The sequence below is a fragment of the Podarcis liolepis genome (genome assembly GCF_965112155.1).
Source record: "Podarcis liolepis genome assembly, chromosome: 12".
NCBI classification, from domain to species: Eukaryota; Metazoa; Chordata; class Lepidosauria; order Squamata; family Lacertidae; genus Podarcis; species Podarcis liolepis.
Genome location: NC_139563.1, coordinates 17,753,875 through 17,778,202, shown reverse-complemented (window position 1 = coordinate 17,778,202; position 24,328 = coordinate 17,753,875). Strand labels below are relative to the sequence as shown.

Sequence of the window (24,328 nt, the reverse complement as noted above, 5' to 3'; positions counted from 1 at the left end):
ATTCCCTCTACAAACAGTCAGAAATGACATCACACATAAGGTGGGGTTTCTGTGGCTCAGGCTGGCCAAGGTGTGATATCCCTGAGGATTTAGCAAGTTTCACATAGTTCCAGACACAGTTTACACAAAACATGAGCATTTGATAAGACAATCAGAATGCCTGTCAGACATCCTTCATGCAGAGCATCTGGGTAAACAATGAAAATTAATACAAAGGAGGATCATAGATACAGGAGAGGAATCTCTTCAGGAACTTCCCCATGTTCTCAGGCAAGGAGCATTAAGGAGGCAGAGGAAATATCTAGAGTCTTTAGAAGAGCCAAGGTGGCTTTTGGATTGCTCTCCTGTACTATTTTAGACATGTGGCTTATATACTTATGTATGTGTGTTTTACCTTGTGCAATTACCAACATTTATTCTATATTTGAGACCTTAGAATTCCTATAACACTAACCCAGAGCCATGGACTCTCCCACGTCCTGGGATCTGTACTGCATCCTTTCCAAATCTGCAAATCTGCCCAGCAGTCCATTTGTTACATTCTCCTGATGGTAACGGGATGGGAAGAAGGCAATTGCCAGACTTCTGAGACATGAGGTCCAGAGTGGATGGACCTTTGGTCAGAACCAGTGGGGCTCTTCTTTCCTTCTGAAATAATGTAGAAACAACTTCTACCAGTATTTTCTTGCAGTCAGATCAGGGCCAGCTGCACTGGGGGGTTTGTGAGGGGGGGAGGGCTTGACATGGGACCCTCTGGTGACCTCCTTTTCATGCTGTGGGCCCTCTGCATGAAGGCGCATAGCCTCTCCCCCTCCTATATATTTTCTTTGGAGGCACAGTAAGGGCACAGTAAGACTAGCCACAGCTCAAAAGGAGGAGGAAGAGGAGGGGTGTGTGTGGTAGCGGCACTCTACCAACATATACCAGTCAACTGTCATTATATTTGCCCACAAGGATGCCACCTAATGACATTTGGCCTGAGTCTGGTTATTGCAGGTTCATTATGCATGTTTTTAGACTGCAGTCGTTTGCAATAGGTACCCACCCAGCAGACATGAGCTGAACCACAGCCAAGGCTGCCACTTCCTCTTGTGCTAGTAGTCCTGGCTTCATTTCGGTTTTTATTTATTTTTACAAAAAAGGTATCTTGAAGGAGCACAGGGGAGATGGTGATGATGATTGTATTTAAGTAGCCAACACCCTTTCTTCAGCTTACCAGAGTCTCTAAGTCTATAAGCTTATCAGATTGTTACCAGCTTATCAAAGTCTCTAAGCGTGGAAACAATGTTCCCAGGGACTTAAAAAAAACCCCTCACAGCAAATTTCCCAGAATCTGATGAAGGTTTTCGGAGTTGCCTTGGTTCATAATGAACAGCACTCCAAGAAATCTTCACCAGTTTCCTGGATGAAGGTTGTTTGTAGTCTAGGTGTGGGGTTGGACTGGATGACCCTCAGGATCCCTTCCAACTCTACATTTCTTACTTCTATGGGAAGATGGAAATAAAGAAGGAAATAGTGGAAGAGGAGAGTAGAAGCCCAGGAGATCTAGGAAAGCAATTATCTGTTGTAGCAGGAACCCCCCCACCCCAATCATTCTGTTTGTACAAACTTCACACACACTCACACTCACACACTACATACGCCACATTTCTCTTATGAATTCATAGAAAATCAACCATACATCGGATTTGCACTGTTCCATTTTTATTTCAATATCAAAGGAGGGTGGCTTGGTTTCTGGTCAGCCATAATCTCTTCAGCATACCAGCACATCCACAGGAGCCCTGCCCAGTTGCTATGTCAGCCTTGATAGTCCCAGACAGAAGACAATCAAACTGACAAAGAACTTGCATATGGTAGTGGATTCAGAACAGACTGAAACAAAGGACAATGATCAGATCTTCCCTCTGGGGGCAGGAAACTGCAAACTCTCCTTTGTCTCCTGTAAGTGACTCATGGGCAGGGGGAAAGCCAGGTGACTGGACACTCAGGTTACCACCACAACTCCTCCCTCAACCCCTCCTTTCTGTAATGTATGCATGATGTCAACCCCTTCTGTAATGTATGCATGATGTCAACCCCTCCTTTCTGTAATGTATGCATGATGTTTCTGGGGGTGGGCTTGAGCTAGAGGAGGGGAATTTCAAAAGTTTTTATAAGGTCTTGCAGCCCATTGTTCTGGGTCTTTTCCTCTCTCTTGCAAGTGAAGGAAATACCCTGTTGCAACAGTTCAATAAAGGCCAAGCCTACAGGCTGCTGTTTTGCTCCAAGTTATCCTGGTTGGTGTCTTTGTTTTGTCCAAGAGAGCCCTCAGATTTTTTCCGTTAACAGTTGGCGACCACGAAGGGACACTTGGTTCTCCTGTAAAGGTGAGAGGGGAGATAGAAGGGATCGGGCGCCACTGGGCAACCTTAGCCCAGGGATCCTTCTTCCTCTCCCTGCCTCCTCTTTGCGGGCGGTAATCAATCGTCACCAAAAGCTCAACCAGGGGAGCAAAGGCGAGGTCAAGCCGGCTAAAAAGAAAAGGATCCTGGGATTTGCGGGGGACATCTTCGAACGTGAGTATGGTTTGAAGTAAATACAGAGGGAGGGGGGTTGGAAAGGGAATATCTCCACGACAGCCAGACTTTCTTCTTTCATTTCTGACGTTACCCTTCGGAATCGGCCGGGAACGTTTCTAAACTTTTCCTTTCTCTCCCCCGATTTCCCCCTTCGGAAAGTGGCCAGGGAAATCGTGGTACTTTTACTGGTTTTCTGGCGTTACCTCTCGGAGTCGTCCAGGAACGCCTTAATCTCTCTCTCTCCTTTTCTCCCCTGTTTTCCCTTTCGGAAGTGTGGCCAGGAAAACGTGGTGCTTATTGTTTCTCTGATGTCCTTTTCGGAGTCGTCCAGGGGCATCCTTACAAACCTCTCTCTACTTTCTCTGCTTATGCAAATGAAGCTTCCCCTCCTGCCTGGTGACCTTTGTTAGGGATGACCTGGGTATGTGAGAACGCAAGGTCGTTTGCTCCCCTTTCAAAACTTTGTTTTCTCGGACCCCAATCTGGCACTGCACAGCGCAGGCGTCCAGTAGGGAGCCCAAACTTAGTCTCAAAGGCTAGGCAGGAGGCTGTTGTGGAGGGTAGAAGGGGAGGTTCACAATTGGGGCCCCACACTAGGATTAGTCTTGAAAACAGTACTGTGGTTTAGGTTTCCGGGCAGAGACCCGTGGTTTAGGTTTCCGGGCAGAGACCCGTGGTTTAGGTTTCCGGGCAGAGACCCGTGGTTTAGGTTTCCGGGCAGCGACCCGTGGTTTAGGTTTCCGGGCAGCGACCCGTGGTTTAGGTTTCCGGGCAGCGACCCGTGGTTTAGGTTTCCGGGCAGAGACCCGTGGTTTAGGTTTCCGGGCAGCGACCCGTGGTTTAGGTTTCCGGGCAGCGACCCGTGGTTTAGGTTTCCGGGCAGCGACCCGTGGTTTAGGTTTCCGGGCAGAGACCCGTGGTTTAGGTTTCCGTTCAGGCTTGAGGTTTTTAGCAAATAGCTCGTGGTTAAGAAACAAGTAGGGATTGCGCTAAGTCAAGGATATCCCAAATACTGAAAGAATCTTTCTTCTACCCCTTTCTTTCCCATTGCCCCTCCTCCCTTGTGTGTGTGTTTCCACTCTTTCTGTCTTTAGCGTACTTCGTAACGAAAAAAAACCCCCCCAATAACAACATATGAGAGAATGGGAGCTCACTAAACACCCTAGCTGGACTCCTCCTGGCAACAAAGCTTCCATGAAGCCTTTTGCCCCAGAGAGGACTCTAATATGCCCCTCCAGCTTGTCATCTCCAATTAGAGAAAAAATAGAAATAAAATAAAGGGGCAAAATGGTCTTTCCAAGTACAAAGTACGAGACCGTTGTAACTTTTAGTGGGTGGCTTAGGCCCACCACCTAGAACCCAGGGCACAGTGGCCACCTCAGGGATCCTTCAACAAAATCAGGGTGTGAACTCTTAGGGAGAGCTGAACACATCAAATTTGTGTTGTTAAACTATAATCTAAAGCTAGAACATGAAACTGTAAACTTAATGGTGCTCAGAGGCAAAAAAAATTAAAAAATTAAAAAATTAATAAGAGATGTATTCAAAGATTTAGAAATATTTCAAGGGTTTGTATTTACATCGGCCTTGGCATCCACAGACTGTTCTTAAATGCACATAGTTTTAAATTGCAAGCTTGCTTCAAAATTTTAAATCTAAGGAAGCCATGTTGCGCCTTATCAATCTTAAAACAAAACAAAATGGAGAATGGAGTGTGCAAATGTTTGTTATTTGAGAGAGGCTCTAAAAGAGAGTTTCCCTCCCAAGTGGTGAAATCCTGTATACGTGCTACTTGTGTTCTGAAAGGGGGATTACCCCACCTCTTTCTTCTAGTTTTAAGTGAGGAGGGTGATTTTAAGTCTAATGGTAAATTGATGTTTTGTTGTAACTTTTGAGTTTGTGAGTACACCTCTGCTCCAGTCTATTCTGGAAGGAGAAGTTAACCAAATGTTTCTGCTGCAAAAGCCTAGTTGAGCACAACTGCTCTCTCAAGCTAAAATGCAGCGTATGTATTTCATTAAGCGTATGCCTATAAAAGTATGGTGTTCATTCTAAGAAAATATATTTGAGTCCAGTTTTAACTTTGATTTACTTGGACAGAAGAGTTATTGTAAGGCTCCTGATATCAGTCTCTATAAGACTTCATGGCCTCTTTTGTTAGAAAATGCCCCCCCTCCCCCTTGTTTCACTCTGCCTCTTTCAGTTGTTTTCTCCCTTCTTACTTCTGTGCTAGGTAAATTTACTCCCGAGTAAGCTTCCTTTAAAGGAAACTGCAAAGAGGGGAGGGGGCAACACTTGTGTATTCCCTTTAAAAAAAATCAAATCTAGGGCTGCTTTAACTGTGCTTTATAAGAGATCCTCTCAGGAGTATAGATGTTTCCTTTCCCAGCTGTAAATCTGTACTTAAATGTGTATGCCTCTTTGGTAGTACAAATCTTGCTGTGAAATCTTGCTGTGAACCCTATATTTTGGAGGGTTGGACTAGATGACCCCAGGGTCCCTTTCAACTCTCCCAATTTGTGGCTGTGTGGAAGACCATGTGTCTGCCAGCATTGGAGGGTAATTCTTAAATTCTGGTGTGGTAATGGAGTTGAAATTCAGCCTAGCTTTGCTCTTTAGTTTTAAAAGGTGAGAGGTGAAGCCCAACTGGTAATACCAAGCATTTGAGTGATTACAGTGTTTATCATTTTGTCTACTATTTAAAAATCAGACTTAAAAGTCTACTCAAAGTTTAAGCACATACAAATGAATAATCAAGTAGAATTAGCCTTGACCATTCCTGTAAATAAAGGGCAGGAAATAATAATATTAATAATAATAATAATATTTTTTTGTCTGCAAATGGTAAGGCTGAAATGGCTGAGAATGTTAAAAAATAAAATAAAAAATCCTATGAATTCTAACTCTGGCCATTTTTACTCATAAATAAGAGAGCGGTTGATTGTTCCGTGAATGGCCAGAGGGATATTAGCCCTTTCCTGTACATAAAGGAAGCAGTCTCAGTTTGCTTGGGCTGAAATTGCTAGCTTTGGTGAATACTTAAATTGCTGAGTTTCTCTGTTTTGTTTAAAATCAAACCCTGTTTTCAAAATCTACTCCTTACCCTTCCCTTCCCTTATTCAAATGGTAATTTAGCCAAAGGATGCAACATTTTCAATAGTATAAAAGGTTTGCTGAGACATGAACTCTGCACATGCACAGAGGCTAGATCAGCTAAAGAAGAGAGAGAGAGGAAGGGGGGAACTGTAAGGGGGGAGAGGAGGTTTCTTCCAAAAAAGAAAAAAAAAAAAGAAAAGAAAACTTGGAACCATTGAGGTAAATCACCCTTAATCTGTCTTTGCTCCAGGGCTACTTAAGACAAAAGGCTAAAAAAAACAAAACAAAACAAAACAAAACAACAACTAGCCCATCAAAAGTCAAGAGCTTTCCAAGTTCCAAATCTTAACATGCCAAATTCTTTTCACAGGTAAATATCAAAGCATTCCCCCCTCAATGGGAATTTTAGGAACAGCATTTCCTGACAAGCTTCTCACATGAAATAATTTTCCCTTTTAACAGGATATGTGAACCCCGATAACAAAGTGTTTGTCCCTTTTTCCTCCCACAGCAAGTTTCTTTCTGTTCCGTGAAACAAGTCTGAATCCCTGCTATATTAGTAACTTCAATCTCTTTGTGGCCTTGACACTTCTTTTTAAAGTTACAAATAATCTGTTTTCATTTATTTAATCCGTTTCTCCATGATGTCTATGAAGTTAATCGAAGCACAACCAAACATTGTTTGTGGAATGGTACTTGTTTACCTTCGGCCTGAGCATTTCTTATTAATTTTGTCATTTTGGCTAGTGCAAGGTACCTGCACAACTTTAAATTGCCATTCATTTTTCTTGGTATTAACTCATTTCCCAGTATTCCGCTATTAACATTACAGTTGTTGTTGTCACATCATTTGGGATGGTAAAATGCCAAAACAGGTTACTTCAGGTTACTTCAAGTTTCTATTAATTGCGTGTCTTAGCATTTATTTATTTTTGGTTCCTCATAGGTAATTTTGTGTCTGTGTGTTCTACTTTGGGGACATGTTCATCGCATGTTGAAAGTCAGTTCCATGAAGTTCTTTAACAGATAGCACATGGTGAATTTAAAGTTTTCCCCCATGGTTTTCCCATTTTTTTCCAGTCTAGTAGTAATCTGCGTGGTTTTGATAATATATTTAATAATAATTCTTTTCTAAATCTGATGTCTTTGTGTCAAGTTTGTTTTCATCTGACTGGTAATCTAATTTTTTGCTTCCTTTTGTATTTTTAACCTTTGTATTTTTTACAGTTCCAGTTCTCTTTCTATACATGTGGAGTAATTTTTATTTTATAATATGAAAAGAACAACAACAACAAAAACTAAGTGAAGGAAAGCAAACAAACTTAGCAGATAATAACAGTAATTATGCGGAAATGTGATAATAATATTGAAATGAATAAAATGCTTAATGTGCTAAGATTGTTATTATTTGCAGCTTCCCATGGAAACTGGAGGACATCCTTTTTGCCTTTTGCCCCCTCCCTTTTCTAACTGTCTTTAAGCCCCAAAACCCTGCCCCTTACAGGATATCACCTATACAGATGTGCAATGATGAAAAGCAGCAACAACCCCTCAACTCAGTTCTTCCGTCATCACAAGACACCAGAGTTTTCAAGTGCCCACAGCTATCTCTTTCAAAGGATATAGACTGCCAGGGGAGTGGGCCTGACAAAGGGGGGTGGAGTTGACTTGCAAGGACATCTTTTCACTTGAACCTCAAGCCTCTGTGCTCCAGGCTTCAAAAGATACATGCGTAAAAGATCACAATTGTGTCAAGATATGCAACTGATATTTAATTAGTTTGTTTTGTTTTAAGTGTTATTATGTAGGAATGTTGAAATGTGTCTGACAGTGTGTTATTCCCACAAGAAGGGGGGGCTATTTTGTGTGTAATTATTTTTATGTTTAATGTCTTATTGCTTGCACACCAATTCTCATGCATTTTATACTTTCTGATAGCTCACACTATTGTGTAGTCCAATGTTTAGATAACCACATTTCATTGTCCCACCTGGCACTCTGCCAACTTTCCCTATCCACTTTAAAATGTGCTAAAACTGGCTTTACCAAGGAGAAGCTTATAAGATACATGAAGGTGCACATGCTTTGGTTTAGCAGGAATCATCCCTTATAGAGTTAAATTGACTTATTTCGACAAAGTGCCCTTTTAAGAACGGTTTTCCTTTAACAGACTGGTCTGAAAGGTTGAGAACCATGGGCACATAAATTCAAATTGGACTCAGTTTGAATTGGGCAAGTGTATCCAGGCTGCAATTAGCTCTTTGATTCTTAAAGTGCAAGTGAGCAACTCCCATGACTGCAAGACCAGAGCCTGTAATAATAATAAGGAATCCCATGGATTTTGGCCAAGGCAAAGACATTTCTCTCAGGACGTGTCTGAAACCTGTGCCAGCTGTGGTGGGTACCAGGCTACATGATAAATATGAAAGCCCTAAGTGGATTCACCAGGGATTGCCACTACTGCGACACCATGCCGATGTGAGACCACAGAAAAGCTACCTTGACACCTGAGAACACACAAATGGCGGGGGGGAAGCAAACTGCACTTTTCAGTCATTAGTGGACCTTCCTGCCTAAATGTAAAGCATAGATCACTATTGAGAAAATATTTCTTCCAAGGTGCTAGAATACCACAAGTAACTGAGCAACAAAATATTAATTTACGTGATACTATGTGCACTGTCACACCATTATATTTCTATGCAAATATCCTTAAAGTAGCATGATATCCAAGTCCCTTTCAGGTTCACATGGACACACACATCTGGGACGGAGAATACCAGGTTATTATATACCACCTTAAATTGTGCGGAGAAAAGGATTGCAAAGTAGCCACCTTTGCAATCTTATCTCCGAAGGGGGGAACTGTAGCAGGAACCCCCCCACCCCAATCATTCTGTTTGTACAAACTTCACACACACTCACACTCACACACTACATACGCCACATTTCTCTTATGAATTCATAGAAAATCAACCATACATCGGATTTGCACTGTTCCATTTTTATTTCAATATCAAAGGAGGGTGGCTTGGTTTCTGGTCAGCCATAATCTCTTCAGCATACCAGCACATCCACAGGAGCCCTGCCCAGTTGCTATGTCAGCCTTGATAGTCCCAGACAGAAGACAATCAAACTGACAAAGAACTTGCATATGGTAGTGGATTCAGAACAGACTGAAACAAAGGACAATGATCAGATCTTCCCTCTGGGGGCAGGAAACTGCAAACTCTCCTTTGTCTCCTGTAAGTGACTCATGGGCAGGGGGAAAGCCAGGTGACTGGACACTCAGGTTACCACCACAACTCCTCCCTCAACCCCTCCTTTCTGTAATGTATGCATGATGTCAACCCCTTCTGTAATGTATGCATGATGTCAACCCCTCCTTTCTGTAATGTATGCATGATGTTTCTGGGGGTGGGCTTGAGCTAGAGGAGGGGAATTTCAAAAGTTTTTATAAGGTCTTGCAGCCCATTGTTCTGGGTCTTTTCCTCTCTCTTGCAAGTGAAGGAAATACCCTGTTGCAACAGTTCAATAAAGGCCAAGCCTACAGGCTGCTGTTTTGCTCCAAGTTATCCTGGTTGGTGTCTTTGTTTTGTCCAAGAGAGCCCTCAGATTTTTTCCGTTAACACTGTAAAGCCCCTTAGTAGTTTTGGATAGTAGCTGTGGACTTGGTGTCCACACTTTCTGACAAACTTTTGTTTAGAGTTCTTGGTTTGTGCTTTTGTATTTTATGTGTTTCCTCCGTAAGTGCATGGTGCATCTCTGAGCAGTGCAAGTTGGCTCCCCTGTACTGTAATTCCAGAGCAGTGCTTTCTCTCACTCTTCCTAATACAGACAATGTGCTTTTTAAAAAGGCAATGTGGAAAGGACAACTGAGAGGTGCTGATGTTTGTTGGCATCGTACAGAAGTGTCAAAAATAAATACTATTTATTTAGTATTTTAGTATAGCGTTGAAGATAGCAGTGTCATAGAGTTCATGCTCAATTGAAATAGTTTCTGCGGGTCCCAGTGCTGCTTATCTTAAAACCAGTGGGTCTCAAACTGTATAGGGAGGGCACAAAATTCCAGGGAGGGTTGGGACCCAGAGGCCACCACTATCCATGACCAAGGTAGATGGAACACCTTTCCCAGTATAGGGTTCCATAAAATTCCATAAAATTTGTAGCATCGGCTATGCAAGATGGTAACTCAATATAAAAATGCTGCTTTTTACTAATGATGATCCAGATGAGTGGAGTAGCTATATCTCAGTAATAAAGTGCATGCTTTGCAAAGTTCCCAGGTTCACATCCCAGTGTCCCTTGTTCAATCTGCAGCAGTAGTCTTAAGAGAGAGCTGCTACCAGGCAGTATGGACAATATTGGGCTTGAGGTGGACGGTAGTCCAACATGATATGATTCAGTTTCATCTGTTCTGTATAAATGTGTTGGATTTTTTTTTTAAATGTAGAGCTTTCGGTGAGATTTGAATTCAGCTGTTTGCCAGCTTGATCTGTTTTTTCTTCTCTTAAGGGTCAGTCTGTTGGTTCTAATATGTGTTCAGAGGCTTAGATATGTAAAGTAGCAGGTGGTGGGACAGAAGTTGCGAGGCACCTCAATCATTTCCTTCTTTCATCACAGATAATAGGTATTTCTACAATACTTACACACCATCCTCTGATTGCTTAGCACAAAGCCTTTGCCAGCCTGGTGCTCTCCAAATATTTTGGACTACAACTCCCATCAGCCCCAACGATCATGAATAGCTCCACAATTAAGCCTGGTTCACCACGTGCACATTTATTGGCTGCAGCATCCAGTAGACTGTTTGGGTCTTGATAATGCAGCCCTGGGTGGACTGGAATAGGTAAACTTTATGGGTGCATTCTTACTATTAATCCACCCTTTACCCTGTTCTGGATATTACCCAGCTTATTATTGGTCCTGGAATAAAGGTTATGATGAAATAGCAGCAGGACACCCCTTACTTCTCATGCTCATTCATTGGGAGTGGGAATGGATTAGTGACAACAGGGATGAGGACATCCTTGTAGTGTACCCATTACACATGGCATAGATGGGGCTGTGAATATATATAGCATCCATTGTTAGCTATGTAGGCTGGGCATAGGTCTCTTATCTGCATTTCAGTTTGAAGACCAAGGTAAAGGTAAAGGTACCCCTGTCCGTTAGGTCGAGTCACGGACGACTCGGGGGTTGTGCGCTCATCTTGCTCTGTAGGCCAAGGGAGCTGGCATTTGTCTGCAGACAGCTTCCAGGTCATGTGGCCAGCATGACTAAGCCGCTTCTGGCGAACTGGAGCAGCGCATGGAAACGCCGTTTACCTTCCCGCCGGAGCGGTACCTATTTATCTACTTGCACTTGACGTGCTTTTGAAGACCAAAGAAAACCAAATTAAGAAATTGTTTCAAAGTCTCTGTTGAAAGACATGTATTTGTCTACTTCTGAAGATGGGGTAAACAAAGATGACCTCCTTCAAGAAAAATCCCTTTGCTGGATAAATCTCTTTTGTTGTTGTTGGTTTCAAATCTTCCTTTCTTCAACATGGAGAAGTGTTGACTGAGTACAGAGTACTGAGTACTGAGTACAGAGATGCCTGGAGCTGATTTGGCATGTGGTAGATTGCATAGTCACACATATTGTGTGGTGGTGAAAGAGGCAAAAAAGGCTACCTTTGCTGTTTCCATCACATCCTTGAGTAGTTGGCCAGCAGAGCTATTCCATGTGGTGAGTGGACTTACTATCCTCCTTCCGAACACTTCGGGTTACGAACTCCGCTAACTCGGAAGTTTGTAACCAGAGGTACTACTGTATTGAAACTATAAAATAACTTGTCTTGTTGAGCTGACTGCTCCCGTTATAACAGATTCACGACTTTTTGCCTGATTTTGTGGGGTCAGTTTAATGGTAGACCAAATGCTCTTGTACAACATGCTCTTTTGACCCCTGTGCATCATGACTTTATTTAAGCTAGCTGAGTTGGATAGGTGGGTCCAGGAGTGGTTGGTGTGTGTGTGTGTGTGTGTGTGTGTGTGTGTGTGTGTGTGTGTTGCCACAGTAACAAATGCTCCTTTTCTGGGTAAGGTGCTTTGGCAGGTAGTAGCAGTCCAGCTGTAGAAACTCTTGAAGGAAACTGATTATGTCAATTCACTTCAGCATGGGCTCAGGCCTGGTTTGGGGACAAAATCGGTCTTTATTGCTCTGATGGAGGACCTTCTTCAGGAGAGGGGCAGCAGTTGGGTTTGCTGGGTGGAGCATCTGCGTGATCAGCTACTGCTGATCAGCTACTGGGCCAGGTTAACAGTTTTGTTGTTAACATATAAATCTCTGAACAACTCTCGACCAAGTTACTTGAAAGACGATCTGATCCTGTATAGACCACTTAGATCATTTTGAAAGTTCTGCTCCTGATACTACAGCCTGCAGAATATCATAGGGCGGTGAACAAAAAGCAGGTACATTCTGCTGTTTCCCCTGTAATATAGAATGGCTTTTTATCTCACACACATGAAATGTCAACTATCAGTTGCTTCAGTCATCTTGTAAAGGCCTCTCTTTTTGCCCAGGCTTTTCCTGACCCATAAAACCAGACCCTTAAAAATAATTTACATGAATTCCCTGCATTCCTCCTTTTATTTGTGTTTATATGCTTTTATACTACTGTTTTTGTTCTAATAATATTGTTTGTTGCTTTGTTGTTGTAGTACACCGCTTAGAAAATTTAAAAATACTAAGGGGTTTAGAAATGCCTTTAAAGAAATAAATAATAAGTAAACCAATTTCCTCAGTCCTTTAGTCATTGTATTTTGAAATGAAAGTGTGGTGGTTGCGTTCTACTTACGAACCCATGCAAACATTTGTGTGTGTGTGTTTGAATCAAATTATCCTCATTCGCTTTATTAAGCCACTAGCAAAGTCTCATTTCTGTGTGATTCATGAGGTACCCAAGCTCTGAAAAAAAGAATTCCCAGACCTCTGTTGACTTGAGTGTGCCTACGTGTATGTGTGCAAGAGACAGAGAGGAACTGTTTACTCAGTGTTGTGCTGTCTAAGGAATGCCTTTGGTCCAACGTCACTGCCACTATTCTTGTACGTTTCCCTTCTAGCATGCTCCTGGTCAACTGAGAAGGAAATACAGTTCCTGTTCCACTATTTTCCTGGATGACAGCACAGTCACTCAGCCCAACCTCAAGTATACAATTAAAAGGTGGGTATGGTGGCATTTTTTTGTTTTTGTTTACTTATTTCTGCATAATTGCTTCTATAACAAAGGCACTCCAAAAGAGGAGGGAGGAACTAATCTAGCCTTTCCCAACCTGGTGGGTGCTCTCCAGATGTTTTTGCTGTATATCTCCCATCATCCTTGGCCATTTGGCCATGCAGGCTGGAACTGATGGGAGTTGTAGTCCGAAACAGCTGGGTTTGCTTTGAATGAAGCACTCCAGTAATAAACCACATGCTTGCTGGCTTGTTCAGATGTGGTCTGAACGCTTGAAGTCAACATTTGGCTTCAGAAGTCCTCTACGTTTTGTTGTTTTACACATTAAACTGAACACAGGTACAAGCTATCTCTGCACACGTACAGGTGTTTGTGTGAAAGAGTGTTTTTGTACAGTTCAGCTATCGTGTATACAGCAACACAAGATTGTGTACACATTGAACTTTCCATGTGAATAACTGTATGAGTGTACAGCTCAAGTATGCTGTACCCAAATTGTACACTTGTGAAACTGCTATAGTGAAAGAACTGTGCCATCAATGAACACAAACATTTGTTTTTCCACAAGGAAACCGTTGATTTTGCTGCTGCAGTCAGGTTTTTAGTTATCTGCTCAGACTTTCAATATGTACATGTGGATGCAAACACACCATAAACCTTTGACCCATTAACATCATTGGTGTTTATATTCAAAAGTTGTGGTTGAGCTTTGCAATTACCATGACACCGAAATGCTAGCATATTTGTTTGTAAAAAATTGTGCAAACTTCTAGAAGAGGCATAAATAACCCCTTTGTGTCCTTTCTTTCCTCTCCTCCCCAATTTGCTCCCAAAAGCTTTTGAAACCCCATAAAAGGCAAATCATAGTATAATTGGACCGTGCTGTCTGAGTTAACTCATGATGCATTGGAAAAATAGTGGTTTTCTTGTAAAAGTCCTTTTGAGGAGAAAATCTAGCTTCACACACACACACACACACACACACACACACACACACACGTCTATAAAGGACACAGTGGCAAGTTGCAAGCCCAGATAAGACTAGCAAACAGTAAATTGTTTATAATAGAAGTAGATTGTTGTTCAAGAAGTAGATACTATAAAATATCTTCTCTGTGTTTCTGCTTCCTTTTAGGTTTTCTGTTCATCTCCTCTGAACAGTTAGAGCAATAGTTCTTACTGCTTCCTCCTCTAGATTACCTGCTATTATTCCTTTTCCATAGTCAATTGATAAAACTCTTCTCCCCAAACTGATATCCTTATACCAAGTGTACCCCCTATTGCTGGTTTGTCTTTCTGTTCTCTCTCTCCCTCCTTCACTCAGTTCAGAAATTGTCCTCCTTGCTGCAATTGCATCTGACCTCTCTGTAAGTTTCTGTGCTGGATCCCTGTCAGTTTCTGCAATTTGTCCCCTTTTCCCGTTCCACTTTTGTTCCTCCCCATTGCAACTCCATGGCCTGTCCAAAATATTTTGCAAGTCGAAGTATCTACACTTTGCTTGTGGCGCTGCAAAGGATATTGGGACGCACCGCTCCAATTGCACTAGATTTGCTGGTGTGCTAGTTTCACTGATGCCCCTAAAAATATTGCATTCCCAAGCTACCACTTGAACTACTTGCGAGGCAGGTTGACCTGCCCCGCACCCGCCTGATGCTGCTCTCGGCACACGGAAGACCTCTGCCACCGCTGGCGGTTTCAATTCCCTCTCCTCTTTTGAATCAATTTCTTTTAAAATGCGCTTCTCTCAAAGATCTGAAGAAGCACTTTATTTAGTGCTGCGCAGATTGATGGGAGCTAGCCCTGCGTGCTACAGGTTAACATCCACCACTTTGTTTATTGATCCCTACTCTCTCCCTTGGCAAGAAACGGTTCCTACAGGTTGTCTGAGCCTTCTCGGAAGGTTAAAAATGGTTGTCAAAGCTTAGTAATGTGACTTTGTAGAAAACATTAAATTTGTATCCCAGATCACTAACTCTGTATTTTCACTCTGTTTTCTTTTACAGTGTAGCTCTTGCAATATATTACCACATCAGAAACAGGTACGTTTATGTTGGGAGACCCAATTATTGCCCTGCCCCGCCATTCATTAGTTTCCTCTCGCCCTCTGTTTAATTGCCTATAGTTAATGTGTGCAAGCAATAATACATGGTGTAGGACCACTTCATATGTTACCTCAGTGGCAACAACAGTTCTCCAGGGCTTCAGACAGGGGTCTTTCTTAGCCCTGTCAGCAGACACCAGAGATTGCACCTGGAACCCTCTACCCTGGCCTTTGACACTTGAGATATATATATTTCTAGGGCCCATCAAATTGACTATAATTTGTTTTAAACTGTTTTAAATATTGTATTTTGAAATGGCTGTAGTTCGCCTTGGCACCTTGTGGTAAAGGGCAGGCAAGAAATCTAAATAAATAATAAAGAGGATTAGGCAAATTTACGGAAGGCAAGGTAATCAGTGGCGGCCTGCCACAATGGCTATGCTCTACAATGGCATTAGGCCTCTGAATACCACTTGATGGTAATCCCAGGTGGGCAGAGTGTTGCACTCATGTCCAGCTTGTCCCACAGATATCTGATCAGCCACTGTGAGAACAGGGTTATCTTTATTTATACCCTGCCTTTTCCCCCTAATGGGACTCGAGGCAGCTTACAAATTCTCTTGCCAAATGCAAGGTGGTTCTTTTAAAACGGGTATCATAGAATCATAGAATCATAGAGCTGGAAGAGACCACAAGGGCCATCGAGTCCAACCCCCTGCCAAGCAGGAAACACCATCAGAGCACTCCTGACCTATGGTTGTCAAGCCTCTGCTTAAAGACCTCCAAAGAAGGAGACTCCACCACACTCCTTGGCAGCAAATTCCACTGCCGAACAGCTCTTACTGTCAGGAAGTTCTTCCTAATGTTTAGGTGGAATCTTCTTTCTTGTAGTTTGAATCCATTGCTCCGTGTCCGCTTCTCTGGAGCAGCAGAAAACAACCTTTCTCCCTCCTCTATGTGACATCCTTTTATATATTTGAACATGGCTATCATATCACCCCTTAACCTCCTCTTCTCCAGGCTAAACATGCCCAGCTCCCTTAGCTGTTCCTCATAAGGCATCGTTTCCAGGCCTTTGACCATTTTGGTTGCCCTCCTCTGGACACGTTCCAGTTTGTCAGTGTCCTTCTTGAATTGTGGTGCCCAGAACTGGACACAGTACTCCAGGTGAGGTCTGACCAGAGCAGAATACAGTGGCACTATTACTTCCCTTGATCTAGATGCTATACTCCTATTGATGCAGCCCAGAATTGCATTGGCTTTTTTAGCTGCCGCGTCACACTGTTGACTCATATCAAGTTTGTGGTCAACCAAGACCCCTAGATCCTTTTCACATGTATCAGAAGTAATACAAAACACAAGTTAGTGACAAGATTAAAGATTTTATTCTAAACCGCAAGCAGTATATACATACCAAGCAAGCACCTCAATCTGCCACTTGGAAGCCCTCAAGAAGCGGCGAAGTGACTCCCCAGGTAGCCTCAGGTTGCACAGCCCCACAACCGTCAGTCCGTGCACAAGCTTCTCTCTAAAACTCTTCCCACAAGCATCCGATTTATAGATAGCTAACCTGTGTGGTTTGCCCGGCTGGCTACATGCAGATTATTCATTATCCACCCTCTCCCAATGCCTCACTTTCTCCAAACAATGTCCAGCATCAAAGAAGGTACCTAGCCCTATCACTTACTTCCAACAGATTAGGACACTAAAGGCTGCTCTCATGCCATCAAAGAACTTAAGAGACAAGGAGAGGAAGAAGGAACAGAGGGCAGGAAGAGGGCAACCGAGTCAGATCATTAACTCCTCGAAAAACTATTTTATCTTCCGGATAGATTGCCCATACACAAATAAGAACTGCTAAAAACATAAGAGAAAATCAATTTTTAAAAAATTAAACATTAATAGGATTAAAACATATATGCATTTATAACATCTATTAAAACCATACCAATAATTGCAAGAATGCCATGGCACCAGCCATTTTATTAAAAGCAGTGAGTTCCCAAAAGCCTGTCTGAATAAAGCCATCTTCACCAGCCAGTGGAATGACAGCAAGGAGGGAGCTAGTCTAGCTTCTCTAGGGAGGGAGTTCCAAAGCTTGGGAGCAGCCACCGAAAAGGCCCTCTCTCACATCCCCATCAAGCCTGCCTGTAAGGGTGGTGGAACTCAGAGAAGGGTTTCCCTCAAAGATCGCAAAACCCAGGCATGTCCTGTAATAGATGGGCCATTGTCCTGATCCAACAAGCTCGTCTTATGTTTTTAAGATGACAACAACAAAAACAACACCATTGGAAGCTTTTGCTCTGCAACTGTGATATGAATCCTTCCCTACTTGATTATCACCTGGAAGAGCAATGACAGAATAAAAAACGTGTAAATTGGCCATTCCCATATGGCTCTGGGATTCCAAACACTGTAACAACACTATTGGATGCGGCTCTTAAAATAAGGCCAGGTCTCAACTTTCTTCCATCTAATGTTCATTGTCCGCTGAGCTTGCGTAACTCTGATGGTGGCTTTTAAGTTTCCTTAGAATTTAGACCAGCTTAGCAAGTTCCTTAGGCAGAGAGCAGGAATGCAGGGCAGGTGTAGGGTGGAAGGAGAATATACTCACATCCTGAAGTAGCGGGGCAGCAAAGCCACTAAAATCCCATCTCCTAGAAACTGGAAGTCTTGCCAAAGATTCCCTTTTAATTTCTTGGTGTTTCTGCAGACATAATATTAGTTGGCCCTTAACTAGGGTTGATGGCTCAAAGTCAGGTTTGGGGATTATGCTCCCTTTGCCATTTCTCTCTCCCCTTGCTCTAATTTCCCCCTCTTCCTATACTGATTATCACAAACTTAGGCGTGCTCTAAAAATAGTTTTCAGAACTCTGGAGATGAGCTAGGCATAAGCTTGGGGGCGGATAAGAGCAGCAGCTGCTGCTGGTGGTGGTGGTTTTGTTTTTTAACAACCTAACCAGTAATAATAATTTATAATAATTTATTATTTATACCCCGCCCATCTGGCTGGGCTTCCCCAGCCACTCTGGGTGGCTCCCAACAGAACACTAAAAACAGAATAAAGTGGTACCTTGGGTTACATACGCTTCAGGTTACATATGCTTTAGGTTACAGACTCCGCTAACCCAGAAATAGTGCTTCAGGTTAAGAACTTTCCTTCAGGATGAGAACAGAAATCGTGCTCCGGTGGCGCAGCGGCAGCGGGAGGCCCCATTAGCTAAAGTGATGCTTCAGGTTAAGAACAGTTTCAGGTTAAGAACGGACCTCCAGAATGAATTAAGTGCTTAACCTGAGGTACTACTGTACAACTTAAAACATTTAAAATTTCCCTAAACAGGGCTGCCTTCAGATGTCTTATAAAAGTCAGATAGTTGTTTGTTTCCTTGACATTTTACGGGAGGGCGCCACTACTGAGAAGGCCCTCTGCCTGGTTCCCTGTAATCTCACAGTGAGGAAACTGCCAGAAGGCCCTCGGAGCTGGACCTCAGTTTCCAGGCTGGACGATGGGGGTGGAGACGCTCCTTCAGGTATACAGGACCAAGGCTGTTTAGGACTTTAAATATTAGCACCAACACTTTGAATTGTGCTCAGAAACATACTGGTAAAAACAGTATTTTTTTTCAACTGGAAATTGCTGTGGGAATCTTATTGTGGTTGTCAGTACACAGCACGTTCTCCATGCGCCCTCTGCTGGTTCTTGGGGATATTGTGCTTTGCTCTCAGCTGGCTCAGAGCAAAGGTCCTATCAAGTCCAGCATCCTCTTTGACCCTACAGGCAGCCAGCTAATGCCCATGGGAAGCCCTCAAACAGGGCAGGAAGACAGTAGCCCTCTCCCATTGTTCCATAGCAACAGGTTTTCCATAACAAACTGCCTCTGATCCTGGAAATAGTATATTTATTATTATTATTATTATTATTATTATTATTATTATTATTATTATTTATCATCATCATTATTACTCAGTCACTTTTTAATGAAATGGAATCTTAAAATGACTTACAATATAATACAAAAATTAAAACTAATGTAAAGCTAAATCAAAATAAAAGCTGAAAACATGGATATATGTAAAAACCAACCTAACAAATCCCATTCACTAAGAGAGGCCTTTTGCAACAGTTCTATTGCGGAACAATCAGTGACTTAAGACTGGAGCAATTCCACTTCATCTCTGTATTTCAGCACAGATTCTCCCTCCACAACCTGTAGAATAGGATTTCCCAAACTGTAGTCCATGGGCCACTGGTGGACCATCAGCTTCGTTCAGGCGGTCTGTGAGATGTCTGTAAACAAATCCAATTAAAGCTTGTGCAGAGTACATCACAGTAAATATAGCCACTAGCCATCATGATTCGTAGCCTGATCCTCTGTGAATTTGACTGATTCTTTTTAAAATCCATCTAAAGTGTTGGTCACCCCTGCATGTAATGACAGTGAATTCTACACATCTATTATGCATTGTGTGAAGTTTCACAAGAACTTAAAACATAAAATAAATGGGAAAGACTTTCACATTATGTTAACACTTTGAGGTGTGTGTTTTTTTTAATTGTCCAAAGCAGTGGCTCCCAGTTAGCTAAGTATGGTGGACCCTCTCTTTTTCAAAACCTAAACCATTGACCCCTTCTTTTGAAAATGTTGATATCTTTATGGTAGTTTTTGTTATGTGAATGGTGCCACAGACCCCCTGGGTGGGCTCCTCAGGTCCCTCCTGGGGTCCATGGGCCACCAGTTGGGAATAGTAAAACAATCCTCTGTCAACAATATTTACATTTGTGCTTCCGCAACCAAAATTATAAGCACAAGTTTCTGTAATGCTTGTAGTTGTTTCTGTAAAGCAGCCTTCCCCAACTTGGTGCCCTCCCATTGTTGTTGAACTCCAGCTCCCATCACCTTTGACCATTGGCCCTGCTGCTTGGGGCTGATGGAAGTTGTAGTCCAATAACATCTGGATGTTATTCCAGCTATTCTGGAAATTAAGCAATTGATTAATTAACGTGGTAGGGCAATATTTGCATGAGATGAAACTTTATTATTGTCCGCAGCCATGTGGCTCTTTCATATACATTACTGGAGCAGAGAGAGAAGTGATTCCCAGTGTATAGAGTTCTTTCATTTTGCCATAATAATAGTTTCCCACTTCCTCCCCTTTCGCTCTCCATGGCATAACAATTTTGTATTTTTCTTTTCCCCCCTGTTCTCTCTTTCCAGGGATACAGATGGAAGGATGCTCCTAGATATTTTTGATGAAAACCTCCACCCCCTTACGGTAAAGATCATCTGCCTCATTCTTTCATTTGTTTCTTCTTGAGGTGCATTCTACCCACCCCTGTTAATTGCTTCAAAGCCATGGATTGTAGTTTGCTCACCTTTTAAATAATGCTGTTCCTGCAGAAATCCGAAGTGCCGCCAGATTATGACAAACATGACCCAGAGCAGAAGCAGATTTACCGCTTTGTGCGGACGCTGTTCAGCGCCGCTCAGCTGACTGCTGAATGTGCCATTGTCACCCTGGTGAGTATGCAAAGCCACCGTGCCATCCTCTAGGCTGAACCATAACTCATTGGGGAAGGACCATATCTCACTGGTAAAGCATCTGTTCCGTGTGCAGAAGGTCCTGGACCACTGGTCCTGCTAGCTAGGAAAGGTGGGAGTAGTAGTCCCATCAGCAGCTGGAGTCCCAAGTTTGGGAAGTACCGCTACCTCGATTTGCAGTGCTACTGCCTCTTTAGGATTGCCCCGATGCCGCTTCTGGTAGTACACACTCTTAGGGCATATTGTAAAACCACATGCCCCATTACAGGTGCCCATCCCTACCTTACTGCATGCTTGTGAAACATGGACCACCATCTCCAACTCCTCGAAAGATTCCATCAATGGTGTCTCCAAAAAATTTTACATGTCACTTGGGAAGACAGGTGAACCAATGCCAGTGTACCGGAAGAAGCAAAGATCATGAGCGTCGAAGCAAACTTTGTTGAACGGGTCATGTTGTTCAGACACCTGATTATCATCTTCCCAAGCAACTACCGTATTTTTCGCCCCATAGGATGCACCGCCCCATAGGACGCACCTAGTTTTTTTGGGGGGGAAATAAAGAGAAAAAAATTATTTCCCCCCCCCAGGCGCGGGGCAGCCCAAGCTTCCCCCGACCCCAGCTCCCAGAACAGGCTGCCACCCCAAGCCTTGCGCGCTAAGCGGGACCTCCCACCGGGCATGTGAGGCTTGCCGACATCTCCCCGAAGCAGAGGACGGGCTCCGCAGCTCACCCCCTGCTTCGGGATGCAGGCTGCCGCCCCAAGCCTTGTGCGCAAGGCTTGCCGACATCTCCCCCAAGCAGGGGGCGGGCTCCGCAGCTCACCCCATGCTTCGGGCTGCAGGCTGCTGCCTGCAAGCCTTGTGCGCCTGGCGGGGCCTCCCGCCGGACGCGTGAGGCTTGCGGATAGCTTCCTGAAGCCTGGAGAACAAGAGGGGTCAGTGCGCACCAACGCCTCTCGCTCTCCAGGCTTCAGCGAAAGCCTGCATTCGCCCCATAGGACGCACACACGTTTCCCCTTCATTTTTGGAGGGGAAAAAGTGCGTCCTATAGGGCGAAAAATACGGTACTTTATTTTGAACTTAAAAATGGAAAGCTTAATGCTGGTGGTCAACAAAAGAGGTTTAAAGACTCTCTCAAGGCAAATCTAAAAACATGTAGTATAAACACCGACAGCTGGGAAACACTGGCCTGTGAGAGCTCCAGTTGGCAAACAGCCTTTACCAAAGGTGTCATGGGCTTTGAAGACGCTCAAACTCAGGACGAAAGGGAGAAACGTGCTAATAGGAAGGCACGCTTGGCAAATCCACGCCATGATCAACTCCTGCCCAGAAACCAATGTCCCCACTGTGGAAGGATGTGTGGATCCAGAATTGGCCTCCACAGTCACTTATGGACTCACTGTTAAGACTGTGTTCATGGAAGACAATTTTACTAGGGTATGAGTGATCGCCAAAGAAGAAGAACCCCATCTTTAGGCATGAACACGATCAGCATGGCATATCACAATAGTTGATTTTCCCTTGGGGCAGTGAAGTACAATTTTTTTCTTGTAAAGAGATTGAGTGTTGTTGTATGCAGCAAGGCACCTATGATTGTGGTGTTTTTGGGGGTGTGGGTGTGTGTGAATGGGGAGGAAAGTTGTAGCCATTGCTATACAATGGTACCTCTGGTTACGAACTTCATTCGTTCTGAAGGTCCGTACTTAACCCGAAACTGTTCTTAAACTGAGGCGTGCTTTCGCTAATGGGGCCTCCCGCTGCCGCTGCACCCTCAGCAAATGATTTCCATTCTCATCTTGGGGCAAAGTTTGTAACCCAAGGTACTACTTCTGGGTTAGCGGAGTTTGTAACCTGAAGTGTTTGTAACCCGAGGTGTTTGTAACCCGAGGTACCACTGTATACAGTAAGGGAATCTATTTAAAGAGGGCTTAGCCTAGATTATAACTTGGCTGTGCGATGGGATACTGTTACAGTCTGCCCCAGTGATTGATTCATATAACACACAGGTGGGGGTTGGAGTCGTGCAGGCATCCTGTGGATGTTGAAGTCTGGAACTTTTCCATGTTTGTGTGCGGCTGATTGTAAATCATTATAGCTTCAAGCAAAGAATCTTGGACAACTGTCAACAACAGACAGGGGCATTAATAAAAGCTGATGGATGCACAAAGGGCTGCGTGAGTGACTGGCACACATTTGTGGCTGATGCGAAGTGAGGTCTTTTTTTAAAAAAAAGAAGAATTAATCCTGCATACGCGTCTTGCTGGCGCATGCTGGACTATCGAGCAATGTTGATAACTGAGGGCGAGGGTCACCCATCTAAAAATAAGCCATTATTGCTTAAAGATCAAGCAGGCTATTGCAAAGCTGGACAAGGTTCAGAAAAGGGCAGCCAAAACGATCAAGGGGCTGGAGCTCTCAGGAGCTGAGCTTACACTATTAGGGGCTTTTTTGTTACAAGGGAGCGGGGGGAGGCAAGTAAAGGACTGAGGGCTGATAAAGGCATGTAAGAATATGCACGGTATGGGAAAACTCACATGCATCCAAGGAAGGTGAACATTGGAAGGTTCAGCTATTTCTTCACAAAACACATATCTGGAATATGGGATTTGATGCCACGATGGCCACCAGCCTTAAAGACTTTAAAAGAGGATTGGACAAATCCATGAAGGCTGAGGTTATTGATGGCTATCAGCCACAATGGCTCCGTTCTGCCTCCACAGGCAGAGCTCATATAGCTCTGAGTACCAGTTGCTGGGAGCTGCAAGAGCAAAAGTTTTATAGATGCAAAATCTTTGGCTGACCCCATCATAAGGTTTGAAAGTGGATTGTCTGCATGCAAAACCCCTTCTCTGTCTATTGGGCCACTGTGACTCTCTTATCTGATCTCAGCTGCGCTGGATATGTTCCAGGGCCTTTCAGTCATGTGGCATAATCATTTAGCAGTGTCACATGTGTGCCAGCTTAAGATGAGGCAGAGCAAAACCCTTGAAGTTGTCTAGCTTAGCTTTCAGTTGTTTGTTACTTCATTGGTTGAGCTGCAAAATGTGAATGTTTCTCCTCCTCCTCCTCGCTTAATCAAAACTACTGTGGATTATTATAGTCTCACCGTTGCTCTGATTTCTACTGTCTTCCTGTTTTCCATATCTCCCAGTGTGTGGCATCAATGGCTAGAAGATTGCAGCCAGGGGTCTTCAGCAGAGGTCCCTGTACCCTGGACAGCTCCAGGCAGGGCTCACACTGACTGCTTGGTGGAGACATGTCTCTTCAGCAGCCTCTTACACTTGGAATGAGCCTTATATAGGGACGTGTCTCAGTAGCTACCTGTGCCTTCGTGAGAGGTTCCTCTTAATTTAAAGGGCCCCAGCCTTCTTCAGCAGACTGACGTCTGACAGAGAAGGTGAGACTTCAGTTGCACTGGGGCTTCTGAAATGGACTCCTCCAGATTCAAGGAGACCAGTGCATTGTTCTCAGGCCAGAGGATTACTGGCTGCGTAGCTCTTCTTGCAAAAGCATTTCCAGTAGGTAAGGAGTTTCTGGGATCTGCTCTGAGGGCAGTTCCCCTTTCAAATAGCCAGGGTCATCCACCAAGGAAGGGGAGCCCAAACACAGGATGGTCCCAACTGGGTTCAAATCCTGTCACTGGCTGATCACATGTTCTCACCTAACCTGCCTCACAGTGTTGTTGTGAGGATAAAAGGTAACCATGTGCAATCCTGAGCAATTTGCAGGAAGATCAGAGGAAGGAAGGAAGGAAGGAAGGAAGGAAGGAAGGAAGGAAGGAATGTATGTGTGGGTTTTTCTGTTTTTAATGCTCCTTTAAACTGTACCTTCATTTTTGTCCCCTTGGTCAAATAAGATGTGATGG

At 43.6% G+C, this 24,328-nt stretch overlaps 1 protein-coding gene and 1 long non-coding RNA gene across 2 annotated transcripts in view; one reads left to right on the top strand and one right to left on the bottom strand.

Moving 5' to 3' along the window:
* The window catches only part of CCNY (cyclin Y), a gene marked incomplete at its 5' end in the record, with an annotated part of 121,671 nt that overhangs the window by 84,305 nt on the left and 13,038 nt on the right, over window positions 1-24,328 (top strand). The window contains 4 exons of the mRNA XM_083467197.1: window positions 12,767-12,867; window positions 14,883-14,918; window positions 20,137-20,194; window positions 20,320-20,439. Of these exons, the coding sequence (XP_083323323.1) occupies window positions 12,767-12,867; window positions 14,883-14,918; window positions 20,137-20,194; window positions 20,320-20,439 (315 nt within the window). The remainder of the gene's footprint in view (window positions 1-12,766; window positions 12,868-14,882; window positions 14,919-20,136; window positions 20,195-20,319; window positions 20,440-24,328) is intronic.
* On the bottom strand, window positions 7,518-9,140 carry LOC310689177. The gene is made up of 2 exons (XR_014517381.1): window positions 8,253-9,140; window positions 7,518-7,584 (listed from the first exon to the last, which is right to left on the bottom strand). It is a non-coding gene; the product is annotated as an uncharacterized lncRNA (long non-coding RNA).